At 40.2% G+C, this 25,169-nt stretch overlaps 1 protein-coding gene across 1 annotated transcript; it reads left to right on the top strand.

The window, feature by feature from the left end:
* The first annotated feature begins 4,177 nt into the window (after positions 1–4,177).
* Positions 4,178–4,597, top strand: LOC133240678 (large ribosomal subunit protein eL39). The gene has a single exon (XM_061405866.1). It carries the CDS (start codon positions 4,227–4,229, stop codon positions 4,380–4,382), a length of 156 nt encoding a protein of 51 aa, XP_061261850.1. The 5' UTR covers positions 4,178–4,226; the 3' UTR covers positions 4,383–4,597.
* Positions 4,598–25,169: the final 20,572 nt, after the last annotated feature.

Below are 25,169 nucleotides of genomic sequence, written 5' to 3'. Positions count from 1 at the left end.
TCTCTTGGACTGCAAGGAAATCAAACCTGTCAATCGTAAAGGAAATCAGTCCTGAATATTCATTGGAAGGACTGATGTTGAAGCTGAAACTCCAATACTTTGGAACTTGATGTGAAGAACTGACTCATTTGAAAAGACCCTGATGCTGGGAAAGATTGAAGGCAGGAGGAGAAGGGGACAACAGAGGATGAGATGGTTGGATGGCATCACTGACTCAATGGACATGAGTTTGAGTAAACTCCAGGAGTTGGTGATGGACAGGGAGGCCTGGTGTGCTGCAGTCCATGGGGTCACAAAGAGTTGAACACGACTGAGAGACTGAACTGAACTGAGAAGAAATAAAGAAGAGTCAGTCAATAATGAATAATGCAATAAAGGAGATCAAAAGCACTCTGGAGGGAACCAACAGTAGAATAACTGAGACAGAAAATAGGATAAGTGAAGTGGAAGATAGGATGGTGGAAATAAATGAAGCAGAGAGGAAAACAGAAAAAAAAAATTAAAAGAAATGAAGACAACCTCAGAGATTTTTAGGACAATGTTAAATACCCCAACATTCTAATCATAGCAGTCTTAGAAGAAGAAGACAAAAAGAAAGGGTACGATAAAACACTTGAGGAGATAATAGTTGAAAACTTCCCTAAAATGGGGAAGGAAATAGCCACCCAAGTCCAAGAAACCCAGAGAGTCCCAAACAGGATAAACCCAAGGCAAAACACCCCAAGATACATATTAATCAAATTAACAAAGATCAAACACAAAGAGCAAATATTAAAAGCAGCAAGGGGAAAGCAACAAATAACAAACAAAGGGATCCCCATAAGGATAACAGCTGATCTTTCATTAAAAACTCTTCAGGTCAGAAAGGAATGGCAGGACATACTTAAAGTGATGAAAGAGAAAAGCCTACAACCCATATTACAGTATCCAGCAAGGTTTAATTCAAATATGAAGGAGAGATCAAAAGCTTTACAGAAAAGCAAAAGCTGAGAGAATTCAGCAAATCAGCTCTTCGAAAATGCTAAATGATCTTCTCTAGACAGGAAACACAGAAAAGGTTTATAAACTCGAAGCCAAAACAACAAAGTAAATGGCAATGGGATGATCAGATCAGCTCAGTCGTGTCCAACTCTTTGCGACCCCATGAATCGCAGCACGCCAGGCCTCCCTGTCCATCACCAACTCCCGGAGTTCACTCAGACTCACGTCCATCGAGTCGGTGATGCCATCCAGCTATCTCATCCTCTATCGTCCCCTTCTCCTCCTGCTCCCAATCCCTCCCAGCATCAGAGTCTTTTCCAATGAGTCAACTCTTCGCATGAGGTGGCCAAAGTACTGGAGTTTCAGCTTTAGCATCATTCCTTCCAAAGAAATCCCAGGGCTGATCTCCTTCAGAATGGACTGGTTGGATCTCCTTGCAGTCTAAGGGACTCCCAAGAGTCTTCTCTAACATCACAGCTCAAAAGCATCAATTCTTCGGCGCTCAGCCTTCTTCACAGTCCAACTCACATCCATACATGACCACAGGAAAAACCATAGCCTTGACTAGACGAACCTTTGTTGGCAAAGTAATGTCTCTGCTTTTGAATATGCTATCTAGGTTGGTCATAACTTTCCTTCCAAGGAGTGTCTTTTAATTTCATGGCTGCAATCACCATCTTCAGTGATTTTGGAGCCCAGAAAAATAAAGTCTGACACTGTTTCCACTGTTTCCCCATCTATTTCCCATGAAGTGGTGGGACCGGATGCCATGATCTTCGTTTTCTGAATGTTGAGCTTTAAGCCAACTTTTTCACTCTCCACTTTCACTTTCATCAAGAGGCTTTTTAGTTCCTCTTCACTTTCTGCCATAAGGGTGGTGTCATCTGCATATCTGAGGTTATTGATATTTCTCCTGGCAATCTTGATTCCAGCTTGTGTTTCTTTCAGTCCAGCGTTTCTCATGATGTACTCTGCATATAAGTTAAATAAACAGGGTGACAATATACAGCCTTGACGTACCCCTTTTCCTGTTTGGAACCAGTCTGTTGTTCCATGTCCAGTTCTAACTGTGGCTTCCTGACCTGCACACAGGTTTCTCAAGAGGCAGATCAGGTGGTCTGGTATTCCCATCTCTTGAAGAATTTTCCACAGTTTATTGTGCTCCACACAGTCAAAGGCTTTGGCATAGTCAATAAAGCAGAAATAGATGTTTTTCTGGAACTCTCTTGCTTTTTCTATGATTCAGCGGATGTTGGCAATTTGATCTCTGGTTCCTCTGCCTTTTCTAAAACCAGCTTGAACATCAGGAAGTTCACGGTTCACGTATTACTGAAGCCGGGCTTGGAGAATTTTTTAATTACCTTAAATGTAAATGGGTTGAATGCCCCAACCAAAAGACAAAGACTGGCTGAATGGATACAAAAACAAGACCCCTATATATGCTGTCTACAAGAGACCCACCTCAAGCCAAGGGACACATACAGACTGAAAATGAAGGGCTGGAAAAAGATACTTCATGCAAATGAAGACCAAAAGAAAGCAGGAGTAGCAATACTCATATCAGATAAAATAGACTTGGAAATAAAGGCTGTGAAAAGAGACAAAGAAGAACACTACATAATGATCAAAGGATCAATCCAAGAAGAAGGTATAACAATTATAAATATATATGTACCCAACATAGGAGCACCTCAATACGTAAAGCAAATGCTAACAAATATGAAAGGGGAAATTAACAGTAACACAATAATAGTGGGAGACTTTAATATACCACTCACACCTATAAATAGATCAACTAAACAGAAAATTAGCAAGGAAACACAAACTTTAAATCATACAATGGACCAGTTAGACCTGATTAATATCTATAGGATATTTCACCCCAAAACAATGAATTTCACCTTTTTTCAAGTGCACACAGAATATTCTCCAGGATAGATCACATCCTGAGCCATAAATCTAGCCTTGGTAAAATCAAAAAAATTGAAATAATTTCAAGCATCTTTTCTGATCACAATGCAGTAAGATTAGATGTCAACTACAGGAAGAAACTATTCCATAGGTTTAGTTAACATACGGAGGCTAAACAACACACTTCTGAATAACCAACATATCACAGAAGAAATAAAAAAGAAATCAAAATATGTATAGAAACAAATGAAAATGAATGCATGACAACCCAAAACCTATGGAATTCAGTAAAAGCAGTGCTAAAGGGAAAGTTCATAGCAGTACAAGCTTATCGCAAGAAACAAGAGAAAATCAAATAAATAACCTAACTCTACACCTAAAGCAACTAGCAAAAGAAGAAACGAAGACCCCCAGGGTTAGTAAAAGGAAAGAAATCATAAAAATTAGGGCAGAAATAAATGAAAAAGACACAAGGGTGACCATAGCAAAAATCAAAAAACTAAAAGCTGGTTCTTTGAGAAGATAAATAAAATAGACAAACCATTAGCCAGACTCATCAAGAAACAAAGGAAGAAGAATCAAATCAATAAAATTAGAAATGAAAATGGAGAAATCACAACAGACAACACAGAAATACAAAGGATCATAAGAGACTACTATCAGCAACTATATGCCAATAAAATGGACAACTTGGAAGAAATGGAAAAATTCCTAGAAAATTATAACCTCCCAAAACTGAACCAGGAAGAAACTGAAAATCTTAACAGACCCATCACAAGCTCAGAAATCAAAACTGTAACCAAAAATCTTTCAACAAAAAAAAGCCCAGGACCAGATAGCTTCACAGGTGAATTCTACCAAAATTTAGAGAAGAGCTAATGCCATCCTACTCAAACTCTTCCAGAAAATTCCAGAGGAAGATAAACTCCCAAACTCATTCTATGAGGCCACCATCACCCTAATTCAAAAACCTGACAATGATGCCACAAAAAAAAAAAAAGAAAGAAAGAAAAGAAAACTGCAGGCCAATATCACTGATGAACATAGACTCAAAAATCCTCAACAAAATTCTAGCAAACAGAATCCAACAACATATTAAAAAGATCATACGTCATGACCAAGTGGGCTTTATCCCAGGGATGCAAAGATTTTTAATATTTGCAAATCACTCAACGTGATACATCACATTAACAAATTGAAAGGTAAAAACCATATGATTATCTCTACAGATTCAGAGAAAGCCTTTGACAAAATTCAACATCCATTTATGATAAAAACCCTCCAGCTTTTTCTCTTCTCCACCATCCTATGTGCGGTTGAGTTCTTTCCTCACCATGTCTTCTCACAAGACTTTCAGGATCAAGCGATTCCTGGCCAAGAAACAAAAGCAGAATCGTCCCATTCCTCAATGGATTCGAATGAAAACTGGCAATAAAATCAGGTACAACTCCAAGAGAAGACATTGGAGAAGAACCAAGCTGGGTCTATAAGAAGCAAGCTGGGTCTATAAGAAGTGGTCTTAACATGTGTGGCACACATGTTAAGACCACTTTTTTAAGCAGCCAAATCACAATGAAAACATCACTACTGTAATGCTTGGCGCATGGTGTTATTTCCTCAAAACATCACTACTGTAATGCTTGGCCCATGATGTTATTTCCTCACTATCAGTCTGAGACCCAGTAATAAATATAAAAAGTTGGAATTGTTATTGTATTATATGGTTTGTGATGACGTACTGAATAAATACTGTCAGTTAGGACATGGGCCTGTCCAATGATAGAAATGTTCTCTAGCTACCAAGTACTTAGAAGTACAGCTTGTAAAATAGGAACTGGCTTTTAAAAATTTTGTTGTCTTATTGTTCCCTATAACTAGCAGCTCTTACACCTACTGTTATAGGAAGTACATGTATGTGTCATCCTTGAACCTGAAGGCAGCACCTTTTTAAAATAAACCGTGGGGGGAGGGGTGCTTGCCACAAGACATGCAGGATCTTAGTTCCCCAACCAGGGATTGAACCCACTTGGCTGCCAGGAAAGTCCCATAAGAAGCATGTTTATATGCTATTCTATGATGTGAACCAGGGTTTGGCAAACTGATCTGCCTGTTTTTGTATGGTCTGTGAACTAAAGTTATGCATTTTTAAATGGTTGAAAAAATCAAATGTTTTTGACATTTAATAAATTCAAGTTTACCTACAAAAAAAAAAAACCCTCCAGAAAGCAGGAGTAGAAGGAACATACCTCAACATAATAAAAGCCATATATGATAAACCCACAGCAAACATTATCCTCAATGGTGAAAAATTGAAAGCATTTCCCCTAAAGTCAGGAACAAGACAAGGGTGCCGATTCTCACCACTACTATTCAACATAGTTTTGAAAGTTTTGGCCACAGCAATAAGAGCAGAAAAAGAAATAAAAGGAATCCAGATTGTAAAAGAAGAAGTAAAACTCTCACTGTTTGCAGATGACATGATCCTCTACATAGAAAACCCTAAAGACACCACCAGAAAATTACTACAGCTAGTCAATGAATATAGTCAAATTGCAGGATATAAAATTAATATACAGAAATCCCTTGCATTCCTATACACTAATAACGAGAAAACAGAAAGAGAAATTAAGGAAACAATCCCATTCATCACTGTGATGAAAAAAATAAAATACTTAGGAATATATCTACCTAAAGAAACAAAAGACCTATATATAGAAAACTATAAAACACTGATGAAAGAAATCAAAGATGACACAAATAGATGGAGAAATATACCATGTTCATGGATCGGAAGGATCAATATAGTGAAAATGAGTATACTACCCAAAGCAATCTATAGATTCAATGCAATCCCTATCAAGCTACCAACGGTATTTTTCACAGAGTTAGAACAAATAATTTCACAGTTTATATAAAAATACAAAAAACCTTGAATAGCCAAAGCAGTCTTGAGAAAGAAGAATGGAACTGGAGGAATCAACCTGCCTGATTTCAGACTATACTACAAAGCTATAGTCATCAAGACATTATGGTATTGGCACAAAGACAGAAATATAGATCTTATTTAAATAAGATCTATGGAGCAAAATAGAAAGCCCAGAGATAAATCTACGCACCTATGGACACAAAAGAGGCAAAAATATACAATGGAGAACAGACAATCTCTTTAACAAGTGATGCTGACAAAACCAGTCAAGCACCTGTAAAAGAATGAAACTAGAACACTTTCTAACACCATACACAAAAATAAACTCAAAATGGATTAAAGATCTAAATGTTAGGCCAGAAACTATAAAACTCCTAGAGGAAAACATAGGCAAAACACTCTGACATAAATCACAGCAAGATTCTGTATGACCCACCTCCCAGAGTAATGGAAATAAAAGCAAAAATAAACAAATGGGACCTAATTAAACTTAAAAGCTTTTGCACAGTGAAGAAAACTATAAGCAAGGTGAAAAGACAGCCATCAGAATGGGAGAAAAAAATAGCAAATGAGGCAAAGAATTCATGACAAAGAATGAATCTCAAAAACTGAAAAAGAATTAATCTCAAAAATATACAAGCAGCTCATGCAGCTCAATACCAGAAAAATAAAAGACCCAATCAAAAAACGGGCCAAAGAACTAAACAGATATTTCTCCAAAGAAGACATACCGATGGCTAACAAATATATGAAAAGATGCTCAACATCACTCATTATCAGAGAAATGCAAATCAAAACCACGAGGTACCATCTCATGCCAGTCAGAATGGCCACCATCAAAAAGTCTGTAAACAATAAATGCTGGAAAGGGTGTGGAGAAAAGGGAACCCTCTTACACTGTAGGTGGGAATGCAAACTAGTACAGCCACTATGGAGAACAGTGTGGAGATTCCTTAAAAAATTGGAAATAGAACTGCCATATGACCCAGCAATCCCACTGCTGGGCATACACACCAAGGAAACCAGAATTGAAAGAGACACGTGTACCCCAGTGTTCATTGCAGCACTGTTTACAATAGCTAGGATATGGAAGCAACCTAAATGTCCATCAGCAGACGAATGGATAAGAAAGCTATGGTACATATACCCAATAGAATATTACTCAGCTATTAAAAATAATGCATTTGAATCAGTTCTAATGAGGTAGATTAAGCTGGAGCCTATTATACAGAGTGAAAAAAGTCAGAAAGAAAAACACCAGGACAGCATATTAACATATATATATATGGAATTTAGAAAGATGGTAGTGACAACCCTATACATGAGACAGCAATAGAGACACAGATATAAAGGACAGATTTTGGACTCTGTGGGAGAAAGCGAGGGTGGGATGATTTGAGAAAATAACATTGAAACATGTATATTACCATATGTGAAATAGATAACCAGTCCAAGTTTGATGCATGAAACAGGGCACTCAAAGCTGGTGCACTGGGACAACCCAGAAGGATGGGACAGGGAGGGAAGAGGGAGGGGTTTTGGGATGGGGGACACATGTACATCGTTGGCTGATTCATGTCAATGTATGGAACTACAGTATTATAAAGTAATTAGCCTTCAATTAAAATAAATAATTAAAAAAAGAAAAAGCACACACACTGAGTAGCTAATGCATACCAGACACTGTGTTAGCCTCATAGCATGCAATATGATCTCACTTCAAAGGTGAGGGGCAGAAAGGACCAGCCTGCTATATTCACTTGTTAAAGAAATATTTCCTGAGAGCATTCAACGTACTGAATTTTTTAGGGTCTAGAGACACAACAGTCAATGAAAGGAACAAAACTATGACATTATATATACAAATCAACTTATTCTACAAATATTTAACAAATACCTACCCTATGCCCCAAATTCTGCTAATTGTTGGAGACACCAGAGTGAGCAAAACTCTGGCCTCAAGATGTTGATAGTTCAACAGAGACTGAAAAATGACAGGACAACACCGAAAAGGTAAGAGTGCTCTGGGAACACCAGATAGGTAGATAATAGAGAGAAATGTACCTCTACCATTGTCTGGTCAAAATATGAGTTATCTATATGCTTTGAGTGAAAGTGAAAGCTTCTCAGGATTGTCTCTTTGCAACCCCATGGACTATACAGTCCATAGATTCTCCATACTGGAGTGGGTAGCCTCTCCCTTCTCCAGGGGATCTTCCCAACCCAGGGATCAAACCCGGGTCTCCCGCATTTGCAGGCAGATTCTTTACCAGCTGAGCCACAAGGGAAGCCCTATATACTTTGAAGTTACAAATATAAAACGATCTCTCTGCTTATTTAGTCCCGTGCAGTATTCTGCCATTGATCTGGTTACATTTAGAATATAAACTTGGGTAAATAGTAATTAACTATAGCATCTCTATCTGTATATCTTCATTTCCCCCCTTCTGTTATAAAATAGTAATTATTTTTGTTATCAATACTGTTCATCTTCTTTTGTGAGAAAGCCCTGATACACTCATTGTTCAAGCCCCCTTCTTCAAGATACTGGGTTCCAGGTACTTCCCTGGTGATCCAGTGGTAAAGAACCTGCCTATCAATGCACAGGACACATGCTCTATCCATGGTCCAGGAAGATCTCACATACTGCAGAGCAGCTAAGCCCATGCACCACAACTACTGAGCCCTGGCTCTGGAGCCCATGTGGCACAACTACTGAAGCTCACGCTCCCTAGAGATCGTGTCCCACAACAAGAGAAGTCGCTGCAACGAGAAGCCTGTGCACCGCAACTAGAGAAAGCCCCCATGCAGCAATGAAGACTCTGAGCAGCCAAATATAATAGCAAAAAGATATTGGATTCTGAATAGTCATGGGTCCTCACTGCACAACTTACTATGAATTCCCCAAGGCAGCAAGATCACTAACAGAGCATCATCTTTCTTAATTCAGCTTGGTCTGAAACTATTGGAAAGTCATCCCACATTACATTCTCCTCAGGGACCCTCAGTCCCTGGCTCCAGTGATGGTTCAGATCTGGAAAGCAAGTGAAAGCTTCGCAGAAAAGTGAATCCTTAAGCTGGCTTTCAAGGGATGTGTAGGAGCTTATCAGGAGGACAAAGTGTATTTTGGCCTCAGCGGGGAGAAGTGACTGAGGCCAAGGATGGAGGGAAATGAGGAAAAACAGTCTCAACAGAAGTAAGAGCCTGCATGATGGCCAGAGCCACATAGCCACATAGCAAGTTGAGGGAGACACACATTCCTGAGTTTGGGGAGGGAGAGAGTCATAGGAGACAGGCTCAAAACATCAGCTGCCACTGGTGCTGAAGGAATCCCTGGTGCTGAGTGAACTTATACCAAATTTTGTACCTGAGGGGAGCCACTGAGATTTTATCCAAAGGCATACAGGATAACATGATGTTTTAGGAACGTTCGTTGTATTACTATAACAGTATTAACATTTCATTGTTAATACATTGCATGTATATGGCAGTTCATTGTCCCAGCAATTCAGACCTACTCTGTCTTCAGTTGAATAGTTGATTAATTTCCCTTTGGCAGTAACTTCTCTGACTCCCAAACTCTCTTAAGCTGAAGTGGCCACATGTTTCCTCTCAAGAGGTAGACATCTTTAAGGGCTTCCATAACAAATAGCTCCAAGGCTTAATGCTTTTGTAAGGCAAAGAGTCACCCACTTGATTTTTATCCATCTTGGGTAAAGGTATTAGTCCAGACTGATGAATGAAATTGTTTAGTCTGTCTCATTCTGGTGGGTTTAGTTTCTAAGATACTAAAACTTAGGCTTGTGTGCTTATGCTCAGTTGCTCAGTCATGCCTTTTTGTGACCCCATAGATTGTAGCCTGCCAGGCTCCTCTGTACAAAGGATTTTCCAGGAAAGAATACTGGAGTGGGTTGTTGTTTTCTACTTAGGCTGGGTCATGCCTACTTACTACATTTGTTTTTATTTCGAAAGCCCAGTGACTGCCAAATAATAGGGGATTTTGGCAACTAATAGATTTCAGGCAATTCTAAATGATCTGATAAAAGGTTTTGCAGACATCTGGGGAGATTGTGCTCAGCATTGACAAGCAAGGGCAATTCTCATTTCAGGAGGAGCCCACAGTAGCCTGGCCATAGTCTAGATGCTCACTGGTACTTGTAGAGTAAACTTCCACGTATCAGTATTTGGGTTCTGACAGTCTTTGGTTAATGATGAAAGAATGTGCTATAATTAGATAATCAAGGAAAGGAAATACTGTGAATCAAGACAAGGAAATACCACATTATCTTGGTCTTCAGCTAAAATTTGAGTCTTCGTTTTAAATTAAAATTTTTTTTTTCAGGATAAAGGTGACGAGAGTGCAGGTATAAGGATCAAGGGAGAGGTAAAGGGAGCAGGAACAGATAAGACTGAAAAGGAGAAAGAGACAGCAGGAAGATAAAGGTGAAGCTTCTGGGACGATAGGACTGCCAGCCACTACACAATATGAAGTTTAAACCTCTATGGCTCTCATTAATCTCTCATCAGGGAGAATTTGCTGAACCAGGGACTGCATGGTGTGAGGCAAGCCTCTCTCACCTCTGCTTGTCATTCTTCAAGGTGAGCCATTGCCAAGCAGAGGGAGCAGGTCTCACAACCTGGGAAGAGGGATGCTGCAGCTGCCCAATGTCCACTCTCTCAGAAGGATAGGACAGGAGTAAGCAGGGACAGAGAGAGGAGAAGACAGAGGGAGGAGAAATAGAGAGCTATCAGGAGTGGGAAAAAACAAAGGGAGGGGAAAGCATTTCATGAATGAGGGTCCTGAGGCTTCCAGGGGCTGGGAAGGCAGCCTTAACAAACATGGTGATGCTGAAACAAGAGGTTGAAGTGGCCACTTGTCACGCAAGGGGAAGCTGTGTTCAGTGGTCCCAGAGGTGCCCAAATCCTCTTCCCAGAAAGGGACAACTGCCCCTTTATTGAGAGCCATAAATCAGACACTGACCAGGGTTCTTGGTCTTCCCTAATAGATAGAAATTGACTAGAGGCCAGACAAGAAATTCAAGCAAGGCTTTATTGGGGTCCCTGCTGCAGCAGAGGGGAGCAAGAACAAACAAAAGGTTTGTTTGATGTTAGCAGTGGGTTTATCATAAATGGTCTTTATTATGTTGAGATATGTTCCCTCTATACTAACCTTGATGAGAGGTTTTTGTTTTTTTTTTTTCTGATGAGAGTTTTTATCATAAATGGATATTGAGTTTTGTCAAATACATTCTTCTGTATTTACTGAGATGATCATGTCATTTTTAGTCTTTCTTTTGTTAATGTGGTGTATCACATTGAGTTGTTTGTGAATGTTGAACCATTCTTGCATTCTGGGATAAATCCCACTTGATCATGGTGTATGATCCTTTTCATATTTTGTTGAAATCAGTTTGCTAATATTTTGTTGAGAGTTTTTCGTCTATGTTCATCAGATATGTTTGCTTGCAATTTTCCATTTATGTATTGTCCTTGTCTGGTTTTGGTATCAGGTGGCCTCATAGAATGAATTTGAGAGTGCTCCCAGCACCTCAGTTTGGGGGAATAGCTTGAGAAGGATAGGTATTTGCTCTTCTTTATACATTTAGTAGAATTCCTCTGTGAAGCCATCTGGTTCTGGACTTTTATTTAGGGGGATTATTTTTAAAATTACAAATTCAATTTTGCTACTTATGATAGGTCTGTTCATGTTTTCTTCTTCTTCCTCATTCAGTCTTGGAAGGTTGTGATGTTTCTAGAAATGTGTCCATTTCTCATAGGTTGTCCAATTTGTTGGCATCTAACTGTCACAGTCTCTTTTGACTTTTTGCTTTTGCGTGATATCAGTTGTTATTTCTCCTCTTTTATTTATTATTTTCTTTATTTAGGTCCTCTCTCATTTCTTTTTCTAGATGAGCCTGGCTAGATATTTAACAGTTTTGTTTGACTTTTCAAAAAAGCCAGCTCTTGGTTTCACTGAACCAGATGGCTTCACAGTACCTTTCCTTGATGATCCATAACAGCAACAGTTTTGTAGGTTATTGCTCTTATTAGCCTCTCCTATCTCTTGAAATCACCTCTGTTCCAGATCAGAAGGTATACAGCCAGTGATTATACTAATCAAGTACTCTGCACACTTCAAGGCTTTTAGGAGTTCTTACATCTTCTTTGAGGAAAACAAATTTTTTCCCTTTAAAAAATATTGTGTTTCTCCCCCATCTCGATTTCTGTATTTAAATTGGAATAAATCTTTGTTCTGAAACAAATTTGTCAATTTTATCCCATCACTTGAACCAACTGGAAAAATCTTAGGGAATGGTAAATCCAAACTTGACCTTTCTTTGTGTGCATGCTCTTCTTGTATCTCTCAGTCCTGCATGTGATTATATTTTCCAGCCTCCTCAATAGTTCCTTCATGGCCAGCAAAGACATAGCCAGGCTTTCTAGTGTTATGGGTGATGGTCTGATAAGCACCCAGAGACTGTTTTTCCATAAATGACAGCAGCAAAGAAGCCACTGTCAAGAGATATTTTTGGTGATGCTGTTTTTAGGAAATGCTAGGAAAATGCTTCCTATGGTAACTTACTAGCATGAAGGAAATCACCAAAAAACTCATATGTCATGGCAATTTTCAGATGATTAATTAGATTTGAACTTTAAAAAGAAAAATAACCACTTTTCTTCATTCCTTTACCTACCTGCTTAAGACAATTTCAAAATGCCTTCATTAAATATCTAACTGTAGTTGTGTACAATTAATCATCACTGGAGAACTTTTCTATTCTTCTTCTCTTATCCAGGTAATTGATTTGAACTACTTGAGTCTTCCCTACCAGTGACAGCTGGTAACGAATCTGCCTGCAATGCAGGAGACCTGGGTTTGATCCCTGGGTTGGGAAGATTTCCCTGGAGAAGGGACCAGCTACCCACTCCAGTATTCTGGCCTGGAGAATTCCATGGACTGTATAGGCCATGGGGTTGCAAAGAGTTGGACACAACTGAGCAACTTTCATTTTTCACTCACTTGAGTTCATAAGCTTGAGTAGTATCTCAAGTTGATAGAAGCTTGGAAAAAATTCTGGCCCAAGAGGCAAGAAACAAGAAAAACTGGGAAATAAACTGTTTGTGCAGTTGAGTAAACAAGACAGTTGAGAAAAATTCTGAGTTAGATATTATCTACCAGCAGCCAGCAATGTTCCCACCCCTTCCTATAGCCTCTCCTGTCTTTACAGCAGCTGGATGTTTGGGAGTTGTATTCTCTAGACTCTTGACAGCAGAGTTTTAAATATGGTTTTACCAATGAGGTTGACTCATGCTAGCTTTAGGAATGAGAAGTTTAAATCGATTCCACTCTGTCCATCAGAAGGCATGGATATAAGGGTTCTGTATAGATCAGTGTCTTTGTCTGAGACTCCTGATCAGTTCTGTCTCCTGCTGGTCATCTACTCAGGACATTGGTAGAGGTTTTCTGCAGATTTCTGACCTAGAGGTGACAAAAGCTATGCCCTGGCTGTAACCAAGCCGGTGGTGGTAGACCAGAAATACTGTGAGGAATCTTCACTTGTACTTCTGCTGCCCTTCCAACAGTTTTGTAAACATCTAATTCCCTTTATTAAGTCCTTTTCTACTTGAAAATTTACAGTGGTTTATGTTCCTTCCTTATTCTGACAGAGAGATTTTTCTCATTTTATTTGACATTTCAAGGGTCAAATGTTAGCACTTCTTTTTAAGATTATTTATCATATATTATTAAAAGACAACCTAAATTTCTTGGAATTAATCTCATGCTGTTTGCTCTTGCAAACCAAACATCTTACTTACGAAAATTAAGCCCTTTTCAATTATTTTACTTTAACTTAGTGGTTCATTATAAAATTAAGTTCTCCAAGAATTCCTTCCTGACCGATTGGATCCTTACTTGCTAAGGATGATAATTTTAAAGCAGTGGTTCCCAAAAGGTTTAGGGAGTCCGCCACCCCACCCCCCAGGAGACACCTGGAGACATTGTTGTAAAATTGTGGGGGAGTGTGCTATGGGTATCTAATGGTGCTGCTAACCATCCTATAATGCACAGAAATGACCCCACACACACACCCCGCCATCAACAAAGACTTATCAGATCCAGAATGTCAATCGTACTAAGGCTGAAAAATCTTAGTTTAAACAAAGGGTGTGTGTGCATGCTAAGTTGTTTCAGTGTGTCTGACTCTTTGCAACCCTATAGACTGTAGCCCACCAGGCTCCTCTGTCCATGGAATTCTCCAGGCAAGAATACTGAAATGGGTTACTGTACCCTCCCTTCCTGCAATTACACGTCTATTGATTCTAAGCTAGGTCTCTGTTTACTTTTACTGTACCCTTCAAATGATTCATTTCCTTCTTGCTTTACATCTGATAAAACACAACACTTTGGCTCCCTCTGATTCCTACAAAGTCTGCTCCTTATCCATGTAGCCTGTTCTTCTGTGAGGACCTAGTTCTCACCAGGTATTCCACGGACTGTGTCTCCATGTTTCCTTGAGATGTGCTAACTGGCTGTGAGCAGCTGTCAGACTCATCCACGTGGACAAAACGGGAGAACTTCATTCATTTCTGTGTAGAGGATCACAGAATTACAGGAGAGAGAACGTCTAAACATACATTCCCCCTAGCTATGAGGAAACTGAAATCCAGAGAGGTAAATGTACCCGGTAGCTCAGACAATAAAGAATCTGTCTGCAATCTGGGAGACCTGAGTTCGATCCCTGGTTTGGGAAGATCCCCTGGAGGAGGGTATGGCAACCCACTCCAGTATTCTTGCCTGGAGAATCCCCATGGACAGAGGAGCCTGGTGGACTACAGTCCATGGGGTCACAAAGAATCGGATACGACTGAGTGACTAAGCACAGCACAGCATTCACAGGACTTATAAAAGCTCTCACCTTATTCCAAGACAGAATGTTTCTGAAGAGAAGACTTAACTAAAGATGGAAAAAATATTCTGTTCAATGTCAAGCCCATTTGTCACTTCTCAAGATCATTTATGCTCCCAACACATCTGAACTTGGGATTAACTCAGTTTTGAGAGGGAGGTTTTCAATACTCTTTGGATTAAATACATGTCTCCCCTAAGGACAGAATGACAGCAAATATGTGTTAGCTCCAGAGGCTTGCCGTGCCTAATTCAGACCTGGCTGGTTCCTTCTCCAAGGGGATCTGTAAGAACTCATTAGTCAACATTACTCCTGCTTGAGTTTCAGTCTTGTTGATAATATGTTTTTAAAATGGAAACAAACACCTAAGAGTGGGAAAGAGATAAAAATAAGTTTTAATATATCAATATGATGATCAGATATGCTGGTATGAAAAAAGGTATTGCCGAAGAATATTTATTGGCACAAAAAATATCCATAATATATTAAATGAAAAAAGAAAACATGTGATCAAAGAACATGTAGTGTGACCCCAATTCCGATTTAAAATAGTATGTATACTATGGGAAAAAATATGGGAAGAAGACGAGCCAAAATACCAACAGGTAATTATCTGTGACTATTGTGATTACTTGCTGGTGGCTCAGATGGTAAAGCATCTGTCTACAATGCAGGAGACCTTGGTTCGATCCCTGGGTCGGGAAGATCCCCTGGAGAAGGAAATGGCAATCCACTCCAGTACTCCTGCCTGGAAAATCCCATGGACAGAGGAGCCTGGTAGGCTGCAGTCCACGGGGTTGCAAAGAGTCGGACACGACTGAGCAACTTCGCTATTGTTATTACAGGTGAGTTTTTTCCTCCTCTGCTCTTTTCAGAACTATTCAAATTTCCTGAAAGGAAGCATTTGTAATTTTAAAGGAACCTTTTGACTGGCCATGTTAGCACAAAAGAGACCCAAAAAATAGGACTGAAAAGGAATACAGACCTTGCAATCAAAAGCCCGAAAGAAAAACACCAATACAGTATACTAACGCATATATATGGAATTTAGAAAGATGGTAACAATAACCCTGTGTACGAGACAGCAAAAGAGACACTGATGTATATAACAGTCTTATGGACTCTGGGAGAGGGAGAGGGTGGGAAGATTTGGGAGAATGGCATTGAAACATGTATAATATCATGTATGAAATGAGTCGCCAGTCCAGGTTCGATGCATGATACTGGATGCTTGGGGCTGGTGCACTGGGACAACCCGGAGAGATGGTATGGGGAGGGAGGAGGGAGGAGGGTTCAGGATGGGGAACACATGTATACCTGTGGTGGATTCATTTCGATATTTGGCAAAACTAATACAATATTGTAAAGTTAAAAAAAAAAAAAAAAGCCCGTTGAGGTCCTTTAAGGCTATAGTTTCCATGGAGAAGAGAGAAGCCAGATTTGTAAGGAATCCCAAAGACAGCAATTAAGAAGTGGGAGAGTGACCACAGACTACAGATTCATACCTAAGAGAGACAGTGAAATGGGGAAAAGAAAGATCATTGCTAAAGATGATAAATAGGATAAGTAGGTCCAATAGGATGATAAATTTTATTTTATTTTTCTAAGAGGCAACAAAATTCACTCACCAAAACATTTTCTTTTTCTTTTTTAGGATAGAGAAGGAACATATATTAGTCAAGATTCTTCGGAAAAGCAAAACCATTAGTATATATATAAACACTCTATCTATTTAATTTATCATCTATCTACCTATGAAGAAACACCCAGAATAATGTTTGACCAAACATCTGGGTACCTCGTGATCCAATCAAACTGATGCATAAAATTAACCACCACAGACTCAATGGATGGAAAGAAACTGAATATGAGAAGAAGGACCTGACTGATGGAACCAAGTCCTGAGAGGGAAGGGGAATTACAGGGGTGAGAAGTGAGCGGTGCAATTGTGCAGAGAGGTCTTCACAGAGGTGAGCCAAGCAGAGAGGCAATCATGGCGTGTTCAAGGAAAATGAAAGGTTTCAAAATGAAAAATGGCCTCACTTTTATGGATGTGAGCTCACTGGACTCATTTCTCTAAAGTATAAATATTTTTTTTACTACTCCTTTGCAAATTGGCTACCACAATCACAAATTAACTGTTACATTTTTAATTGTATTCAATCTCTGAAAATGCTAAAGAAGAAAAATATATTATCCATCTCCTTGAGGCGGTCTTAGATTGTCATTTTCATTAAATTTTATTTAAATTAAATGTATTTATTTAATTAAACATCTTTTAGAGCAGAAGCCTGAGTGTTCTGTTGACATTCACCCCCTGAGCAGACAGAGAGTTCACAAATGACTCCAGCTTTGTGACCCTTGCTATCACGCAGAAAGTGAATACATAACAAGAATCTACAAAGATGTGAAAATTGTTATTTGGGAAGAGCAACTCCAAAGCATCCTACACAAGACAGAAATTTCATAAGGAAGCCAAATGTATAGAATTCTATTGAATTATTCACATATAGCTGAAATATAGCTGAGCATTTTGCTCCAAACCTGCAGAATCCCTTTAGCAATTCGTCTTAACAGTCTCCTCTCCTTTATATATCTAGAATCACTTTAAGACTCCTGCTGCACTGAATGGGAAATTCTGTGCATCTAGTTTTCTGAAGAGAATAATTTTGTCACATTTGAACACTTGACCCAAGTCACAAACATAAGCGTAACACGCTTCTGCATGTGTATGCTGACCGTTTACTCTGGCCAGTTTGCCTTCTGCTTATCCCAGTTCATCAGATGTAGTCTTGCAGAAGTGCTTGCAGTTTCCAGAATAAGACACACAGGATGGCTTAAGTAAAAGGGGAATGTATTAGATCACACAAAGTCAAAATTCTTGATGTAGGGCTAACTTTGGATGCGGTTGCATTCAGATCTCCAACAACACAGGACTGTATTATGTTCATACCTTGGCTCTACCTACCCTGAATGCAGAATTCTGTTTTCAGCCAGTGTCTGATGATGGTGAGGATTTCAGGCATTTGATTCAATTCTGCCTACTCTGGAGATAGACAGTTGGAGATCTGACCTAGTTTTGCTGTTGTTGTTGATCAGTCCTGTCCTACTCTTTGCAACCCCACGGACTGCAGCACACCAGGCCTCCCTGTCCCTCAACATCTCCCAGAGTTTGCACAAGTTCATGTCCATTGAATCGGTGATGCTAGCTTACAGCTATAAAACTCCATTCTTGTCTCCCTATTTGGAACAGATATATATATAAAAGATCACTTTATAAAGATCATCCTTGTATAGCACAGGAAAGTATATTCAATATCCTGTAATAAACTGTAATGGAAGAGAATATGAAGAAGAATATATATATATATATATATATATATATATATATATATATATATATATATATATAACTGAGTCACTTTGCTGTATAGGAGAAAGTAACACAACATTGTAAATCAACTATATTTCAATAAAATAAAAAATAAAGATCCTCTTCTTGTTCCTCTTGTTCCTCTGTCACTGGGAAACCATTTTCCTTTGCTCCCTTCATCTTTCAGATACTTTTCAAATCACAACCCTTGTTTTTCCTTTTTCTCCTAAGAGTGTAAATTTGGCTGCAATTCATCAAATAATCCAGAAAGGTGTGTTCCTTGTCTGTGAAATTATGTGTATATAGTGCCACCTAGTGTCCAGATAGCAGAAAATCTAAGTCAATGCAAACAGGAGGCTTCCGTTTTTGAAACAGGTATGCTGAAGCTCCAATACTCCGGCCACCTGATGCGAACAGCCGACTCATTGGAAAAGACCCTGATGCAGGGAAAGATTGAAGGCAGAAAGAGAAGAGGGCGACAGAGGATGAGATGGTTGGATGGCGTCACCGATTTAATGGATATGAACTCGGGCCATCTCCGGGAGCTGGTGAGGGACAGAGAGGCCTGGCAGTGCTGCAGTCTGTCGGGTTGCAGCCAGACACGACTTGGAGACTGAACAACAACAATGCTGAATTCGGGCAAAACACAGATTGGAGGAAAAATTACTACCAACTCCTTTGATTCGTATTATGTTTACACCTGTTCCAGCGAAAAAGACTTGGCTTATTGAAAAATTCAATACTTGAGCCATAAGATGCAGAAATTTTGCCATATTTTAGAACTTTCACACATTAAATAACTCACATGATCACACTCAGAGTTAATAAAGAGTTTATTCTTATATAGAAGCTTATTTGAAACAGTATATTTTCTGACAGATTTATGTAATAAAATTGGATCTGTATTTCCTATGGAAAATATTCCTTAATGTGTGTTATTGGTCACTCAGTCATATTCTACTCTTTGTGACCCTATGGACTGGAGCCTGCAAGGCTCCTCTGTCCATGGAATTCTCCAGGCAAGAACACCGGAGTTGGTAGGCATTCCCTTCTCCAGGGAATCTTTCTGACCCAGGGATTGATCCTGGGTCTCCTGCATTGCAAGCAGACTCTTTACCATCTGAACCAGCAGGGAGAATATTCCTTAACAGACTAAGTAAAAGTTTTTGGAGAGACTATCTTCCAGGGGAGAAAAGTACTTCCTAGGTACAGCTCCTTGTCAGCAAGCTACCTCTGTGGATGTGTCCTGGGGTTTCTCCTGCCACTAAACAGTGCCAGGCAGCACTGACACCCTGAAGAAAATGACGCTGCCGATAGATGCACACACCATCGGTAGGGAGTGGCAAGGGGCATGATGGCTGTTGAGGCTGGAAAGTTAATCAACATGTCTAAGATCAGATAACGGTGAGACATTAGTTCCCTGTGCTCCAGTTTAGGCGTGCAGAACTATAGCTGGATTGTGCCTTTACACTGTCTCTTCACACTTTGGAAAAGCACAGAAAGGAGGAAGGGGTAGAGGGTAGAGGGTGCTCTGGCTCGTGGTCTTACATACCTTTGACTCCCCTCAGGAGTCAGAAGGAATATAAGAATTGCATGAATAAAATTGAGGCATGTCCACTCCAGTCAGAAGGGAATTAAGTGCTGATAGCTCTAGGGAATGGTGTCATTCCCAGACAATTAGTCTAAAAAGTTTAGCTTTTTGTTCCTAAGAAAAGTTTTTAGTATTTGGTTCTTTGAGAGTTGTTATGGATAAGGGAAGGTATTTGGGGAGTCATGATCTTCTACTGCCTTGCACTTTTCTTTTTAAATTTTTTATTATTATTATTTTTATGACTGTGCCACATGGCATGTGGGGTCTTAGTTCCCTGATCAGGGATCGAATCTGTGCCCTTTGCTGTGGAACGTGGAATCTTAACCACTGGACTGCTGGGGGAGTCCCTGCCTTATACTCTTCTGGGTCTTTTTTTACCTATAAGAGCTGTCCATCCTCTTTCCATCACCCTCTGGATCTTCTCACTTTTCTGATGAGCTTTCTTCAGCTTTCTTCTCTCTGCCTTTCTCACCTGTCCATTCAGCATCTTTATTACCAAAATTTAAATGACTGCAGAATCTCTCTCCAACTCCAACCCCAGTTTCAAATTCCAGATGCAAATTTGGGCTGATAGTTGGATGTCTCTGCTGCTGCTGCTGTTAAGTCGCTTCATTCGTGTCCGACTGTGTGCAACCCCATAGATGGCAGTCCACCAGGCTCCTCCATCCCTGGGGTTCTCCAGGCAAGAACACTGCAGTGGGTTGCCATTTCCTTCTCCAATGCATGCATGCATGCTAAGTCGCTACAGTCATGTCCGACTCTGTGCGACCTCGTGGACAGCAGCCCACCAGGTTCCTCTGTCCACAGGATTCTCCAGGCAAGAATACTGAAATGCGTTGCCATTTCCTTCTCCCTGGATGTTTCTAGAATTTCCTATTATTCAGAACTGCAAACTTTGCCTCCCTCACTCTTTCGCTTCACCCAAATCCTCATTTTATCTAAGCACCAGTTCTCCTCTCAGTGTTTTATTTCTGACTTATCCATAACATTCCCATTGGCTAACTGTTCCACCCTGACTTCTTGCTTCTTTACCGGTTGTCTCCAATTTTGAGATTGTAAAGTTCCTCTTGAACTTCCTTTCCTCATTATTCTTACTATAAGACCTGATAAAATCACTGCCTTTAGTCCCTCTCTCTTTTACACATCACTGTCATATTCAGTATTTGGCAGCATCTTCTAGTCTGTCATGAACAAATTGCATGCCCCCAGTTTTGTATGTGGGAGGCTATATGGTCAGGCCCCCAAGATGGCTGCTCTTTTGATCTCTGTCCATCTCCTGCTCAATCAGTCCCTGCCTCACCCACACCCTACTCACCTGACTGGCCTTCCTTCTTCTTCATAAAGCCTAACTGGTAAATGCCTACACACTGGCCCCCTGCTCCAGACAGTGATTATTTTAGTCTTTCAATGAGAACAGCTCCACTATGATAGTTTGCCAAAGGGAAGACATCTGCCCTGTGGAGGTTGTTAGCCTGAGGGGCGGTGAGGAACCCGCCCTCTGCTTGTTTCTCTGGTAACCAGTGAGCCAACCTTTAACTGGCATCTTGGGCTCCCATGCCCTGGAGCCAAGACTGCTGCTGTGTCCTGCCTGCCATCTGCTGCACGTGGTGGGGTGTCATTCCAGGACTTTGCTTCAGACATGTAAGATCCCCCCTCATTCATTAAGCCATGGATGCTTCTGTTGCTGACTCCAGGACTCTTTTTTTTTTTAGTTTTTTAATTTATTTTTAATTGAGGATAATTGCTTTACAATATTGGTTTCATTTCTCATTCCAAGGAGATTAGCTTGCCTTTTTGGAGGCCTGGGGTCTTCTGCTGTCACTTAGAAGTTGCTCTGTAGGAGCTATTCCATATTCTGATGAACTTTTAATGTATTTGTAGGGAGGCAGGCGATCTCCCCGTCTTATTCCTCCCCCATCTTCCCCGCCTTCCCAGGGCTCTTTCTTGAGGCTGGGCAAGTACAGGCTTGCAAGCCAATGGGTGCAGAGGTATGATACCCAGTACCACAGAACATGACTATACTTGGAGATGGAGTCTTTCCAGAGGTAATCAAGTTAAAATGAGTCATTGAAGCAGGCTCTCATCTGATTGTATCCTTAATAGAAGAGGAAATTGGGGAAACAGACATGCACAGAGGGAAGGCTATATGAAGACACAGTAAGAAGACTTGCAAGTTGAGAAGAGAGGCTTCAGAAGAAATCAGCCCTGGTGGTCCAGGGGTTAAGACGTCACCTTCCAAGGCAGGGGGTGTGGGTTCAATCCCTGGTAGGGGAGCTAGGATCCCACAACTCAGGTACAAAAAATCAAAGCCTATACGAATGATTCATGCTGGTGTTTGGCAGAAACCAACACAATTCTGCAAAGAAATTATCCTTCAATTTAAAACATAAATAAATTTAAAATGAAAAAAATCAAAACATAAAACAGGAGCAATATTGTAGCAAATTCCATAAAGACTTTCAAAAAATAAATAAACTGAATTCAAAATAAAGAACAAGAAACCAACTGGGCCAACACCCTGGTCTCAGGATTCTGCCTCTGGATGGATGGCCTTCGGACTCCAGCTGCAGTGCCAGCCCTGCGCCGGGTCTCCAGTCTGCCAGGCTACCCTGCAGAGTTCCACCTTGCTAGTCCCTACGATCGTGTGAAACAATTCCTTAAAATAAATCTCCCTCTCTCTGAAATACATATATGTATGTCCTATTTGTTCTGGTCCTCTGGAGAAACCTGATTGCTTTTTTTAAGGCAAAATACAGTGCCAAATCTTTAGACAAGTAATCAAACTCCTTTACGATATTTCCAAAGTCCCACTCCAGTTACACTTTGTATTACTTTCTTTCAATTATCCTTTGATGTTAACAATGATATTTATTGAAAACCAACTAGTTAACATTTAAGAAACATTTTTTTCCTGTCATCTAAAAGGACTAATCCAGCAATTTACTTAATTTCTCTAAGTTTCACTTTCTTCATCTGTAAAATGGGAATGATTCAGCCAATTATTCTACAAGTGGTTGTTGAACCACTGTGGGTGAGACAGATGCATTCATGATGTTGATACTTTAAAGTCTAGTCAGTGGAGGCCTCCGACTGCCTAGTCTTTACTATTTACTAAGTGCTGTTTACTAAGAAGAGGACTAGTGAAGAGCAAATTTAGGGAAGGAGGTGAATCGCAAGTTTTATTTGGGCCATGTTCAGGATGAAAGAAGGCAATGGCACCCCACTCCAGTACTCTTGCCTGGAAAATCCCATGGATGGAGGAGCCTGGTGGGCTGCAGTCCATGGGGTCACGAAGAGTCGGACACGACTGAGGGACTTCACTTTCCCTTTTCACTTTCATGCACTGGAGAAGGAAATGGCAACCCACTCCAGTGTTCTTGCCTGGAGAATCCCAGGGATGGGGGAGCCTGGTGGGCTTCCATCTATGAGGTCGCACAAAGTTAGACACGACTGAAGCGACTTGCAGCAGCAGCAGGATGAAAGGTCTCATAGATATCTAAGGAGAGATGATAAATAAGCAGCAGAATATGTACAAATGGAGCTCTAAGATTAGAACAGGGCCAGAGATAGAAAGTGGTCTGCCTTGAAATGCTTTTAGAGTCATGAGATAACATGATTTCAGATGTGTGGTGTCACATGAACCAATAGGACAAAATGCTTCAGGAGTTAGTGAGAAGCTTTGCAAAATTTTAACAAAGAGGTTCTATTATGCGATGATTGCATGAGGAGCTCTGAGGACCCACTCTCCAAGGCAACAAGCACAACTGCTAAAGCAGTCATCATTATCCACGGTTGCTACCACATATGACCTAAAAGGCCCAATTTTCAACAAAAAATGAGACATTTAAAAAAAAACCAGAAAAGTATGATCCATATACTGGGGAGAACAGAGGCAACAGAGATGGCATGTGAAAAGGTCCAGATGTCAGATTTAATAGACTTCAAAGTGCTATTATGAGTTTGTTCAATGAGTTGAAGAAAAACACACTTCAGGAAGGGATAATGATAATGCTTCATCAAAGAGATTATCAATGAAGAGATAAGTTTTCAGAAAGAATCAAATGGAAATTATGGAGCTGAAAACACAATAATTAAAATGAACAAAAAAAGTCATTAGAGGGGTTTGACAGTAGATTGGTGCTGAAGAAAGGTAAGAGAATTTGAAATCATTATAGAGTGTTCAGTCGCTAAGTTGTATCTGACTCTATGGACTCAGCATGCCAGGCTTCCCTGTTGTTCACTATCTCCCTGAGTTTGCTCAAACTCATGTCCATGGAGTTGATGATACCATCCAACCATCTCACGTTGCCCCCTTCTCCTCTTGCCCTCAATATAGATTATGTAATCTGAAAACAGAAAGAGAAGAATGAATGAAAATGAACAGGGCCTTAGAGAAATGTGGGACACCAGTAAGAACACCGATTTAGGTGTAATAAGAGTCCCAGGAGAGAGTAAAAGGAGCAGAAAAAATATTTGAAGAAATTATGGCTGAAAACCCCAAATTTGCTGGGAAAAAAACTATACATCCAAGAAATTAAAAAACTCCAAGTATGATATATGCAGAGATCCACACCAAGACAGACCATGGTAAAAATGCTGAAAGGCAAAGAAGAAATCCTGAAACTACCAAGAGAAACATGACTTGAGTCGCAAGCTAGCAACTCTCCAGGGATCGCCTCTTACCCTGGTTTCTGACACCCTGGTCAGGTCTGCTCTGCAGTGCTGCTGAGCAGCAACTGCTTCACCTTCTGTAACACTCTCTTCATGCGTTGTGTCTCAGTCGCTCACGTCCAGCTTTTTGCAACCCCATGGACTGTAGCCTGCCAGGTGCCTCTGTCCATGGGATTCTCCGGGTGAGAACACTGGAGTGGATTGCTACACCCTTCTTCAGGGGATTTTCCCAACCCAGAGACTGAGCCCAGGTCTGCTGCCCTGCAGGCAGATTCTTTACCATTTGAGCTACAGGGAAGCCTGGTAGTCAGGTTTGGCCACAGAATTTGTCGGGCCCAGTGCAAAATAAAAATAAGGGGCCTCATGTTCAAGATCTCTTAAGGATTTCAAGATGGTGTTAGCAAAGCATTAAAATCAAGCTCAGGGACTATTCCAAGTGTGACACCCAAGGCATGAACCTGCAAAACTGGCCCTGCTTAGCTTCTCAATGTCTGTCCTCCTGGATCTTAAGAACCATGCAGCAAAGTACACAGCTGTGCCTCTTGCCCATCACTGAATTCCTTTAGTTTTTCCCAGTGGCTATGGAAAGTCCTTAATTCATTTTTTGCTAAACAACAATAAAATTTTGCTCTGCTGTATGGTACTTACTACATTGTTTCACTCATAAAAGTCTCATGTTTTAGCATATTGATCTTTTCAGAAGAGTACAGACCGCTTAAGCCCAAATATTTTATATTTATATTGCAGTTCTTAATTTCACTTATACTTATAAATCCATTGAAAAATGAAAAAAAAAAAAAACCCATC

Source organism: Bos javanicus, chromosome 28, assembly GCF_032452875.1.
Source record: "Bos javanicus breed banteng chromosome 28, ARS-OSU_banteng_1.0, whole genome shotgun sequence".
NCBI lineage: Eukaryota > Metazoa > Chordata > Mammalia > Artiodactyla > Bovidae > Bos > Bos javanicus.
This window is presented reverse-complemented; position numbering and strand designations above follow the sequence as displayed.

Excerpts from the sequence above, each read along its gene's own strand:
- LOC133240678 (XM_061405866.1), top strand. The coding sequence starts at position 4,227 with ATGTCTTCTCACAAGACTTTCAGGATCAAGCGATTCCTGGCCAAGAAA.